This window comes from Octopus bimaculoides, chromosome 11 (genome assembly GCF_001194135.2).
Source record: "Octopus bimaculoides isolate UCB-OBI-ISO-001 chromosome 11, ASM119413v2, whole genome shotgun sequence".
NCBI lineage: Eukaryota > Metazoa > Mollusca > Cephalopoda > Octopoda > Octopodidae > Octopus > Octopus bimaculoides.
In genome coordinates this window covers 17029230-17031547 of record NC_068991.1, presented here as the reverse complement: position 1 = coordinate 17031547, position 2318 = coordinate 17029230, and the positions used below count along the sequence as shown (strand labels likewise).

The window sequence follows — 2318 nt, the reverse complement described above, 5'->3', positions numbered from 1 at the left end:
TATATATATATATATATATATATATATATATATATATATATAAAATATATATTTCATACTTTATATATATGTGTGTGTGTGTGTGTGTGTTTGTGTAAAATCAATGAATGCATCGAATGCCTGTTCATTAAAACATCGCATCCTGCTATATAAACTTGAAAGAGAAAGCATTCAAAAGCCACCTACACCAAGGCAACTACTCGCTTGACTACAACTATTTTTAGAATAATGACATAAGATCGAAGGATTTTAAACAATCTAGAAATTAAAAAAAAACAAACTAACAACAATAATAAAAACAACAACATGAATAACCAAATATATCTAGAAAGTTTCTCAATATGGTGAAGGATATTCTACGTCTGGAACCAAAAGTCTGTGGGTTGTTTCAGGTCTTTCGGCTGACAATTTGTGTGCTTTACAACCTGAACTATATATATATGCTTTCAAAACATCAACGGTGATATCAACAAAAAGAAAGGAAAAATGGCGCTGACTCACCTTGGTAGATATGGTTTTGGTGTCTTTTTTCTGTTGGGTTGTAGTGTCTTCGAAGAGGCTGAAACAAATAGTTTAGTTCTATTATTTTATTGTCGTGTTTTAGACAACAAAAATTCTTCAGTACAAGAGAAATCTGGTTGAATATTTAATGATAAAAGCGAAACCTTAAACTGCTCTACGAGGATGAATAAAAGTCTTTAAAAAAAAAGGCTTGTAGCTCGTTTTGATTCAGGTATTTTGAAAACATCACATAACTATCTAAACGTTTGTAAGAATTAAAGATTGTGAGAGAGAATAAAGAGAACGCAAGCATTTAGAAATAGATGTGTTGTAGCTTCTGTCACACAGAGAAGCTCCACATATTCCGCACGACTGTTTATCTTGAACCAAAAATCCGAACTTATTTCAGCTGGTCAGCATATGTTAAAGTTTCTGCTGATTTACTTCAAAGAAGAACTCGACGTCATCCACTACAATACTAATTAAGACACCAACACTGAAATATCCCGAACTCACTAATGAATATGGGTAATTAGATAGACTATGTTTCAAAACTAATTTGACGTGATAGTCATGGCTGAAATGATTCTGAATATTAGTCTACTTGAAAAGGGCTGACCTGAGCTGACAATAACAAAAGCAAAAACAAGAACAAGACCAATAGACACTCCAGTCTCTGGCCTTCAGGTGCGTGGTTCTCTCTTTCTGCTTTTTCTACTAGTATTATAATAGCTTCTACTCCTCGAAGCTGATGGGCTCATGCCACGTCCACTTTGACATTTCCGACTTCCTTTTTTTTTTCGTTATTCGTGTTGTAACCGACCCCAGGTGTCTCACTAACCCTCACGAACAGTTATTCCTCTCAGAACGCCCACCCTCTATAACTCTCTCCTTGTTTAAGTGTTTTCTGCACGTGGGGATTTGTAACAGTTCAACAAGAACATTAACGACATCAATCTCGCCGGTTTCAGAGGGTTTACGAAGCCCACGGATACTACGTGTTTCTCCTGACCCAGCAAGAAGGAAAAAAATAATAAAACACTGGTCACTGACTTCGGAAACCGCACTGACCACGATGGAGGTTTTAAACTACTTACACCGTGGTTCAATAAGTTGGACTTCTTGTAGTGGGCAGGCAGATAACTGCCAGAATTTGCAGTTTCGGGTAGATGTGGTCTGATGTGGTGGTGAGTGGGTCTTCCATTCATTGAAGAATGTTTTACTAGAAGATTGCTCTTCCCTAGAAACCAAAATGAAAAAAAAAATGTAAACAACAACAAAAACATTAACGATGAGATAATGATGTTGGTAGTGATGAAAATTTTCAAACATTAGCACAAAGCTACCAAATAAATTTTATTATTTTTATTTTTGGCGATAATGAAGGTGGTGTTGGTTTAACAAATTCCTCTTGCTCATAAAATATATACTCAATGCAAGGTACTCGCGCAAAATCAGGAGCACTCACTCGCACAAACATACGCACACACATGTGTGTGTGCGCACTCCATTTTTAATTCTACATATGTACAAGTTTTTTTTCTAATATTCTTTTCTACTCTAGGCACAAGGCCCGAAATTTTTGGGGAGGGAGGCAGTCAATTAGATCGAACCCCAGTACGCAACTGGTACTTAATTTATCGACACCGAAAGGATGACAGGCAAAGTCGACCTCGGCGGAATTTGAACTCAGAACACAAAGACAGATGAAATACCCATAAGCGTTTCGCCCGGCATGCTAACGTCTCTGCCAGCTCGCCGCATTAAGTATTTTTCTAGTAGTAGAAAAACAATCTCACGTAAATTTCACATTTCAG

General features: G+C 36.6%; 1 protein-coding gene across 1 annotated transcript in view; it reads right to left on the bottom strand.

The window, feature by feature from the left end:
- Positions 1-451: 451 nt before the first annotated feature.
- Positions 452-2318, bottom strand: part of LOC106875618 (uncharacterized) — a 24673-nt gene continuing 22806 nt past the window's right edge. The window contains exons 4-5 of the mRNA XM_014923836.1: positions 1599-1741; positions 452-559 (exon numbers count right to left, since the gene is read on the bottom strand). Coding sequence (XP_014779322.1) covers positions 467-559; positions 1599-1741 — 236 coding nt within the window. The 3' untranslated portion in view covers positions 452-466. The remainder of the gene's footprint in view (positions 560-1598; positions 1742-2318) is intronic.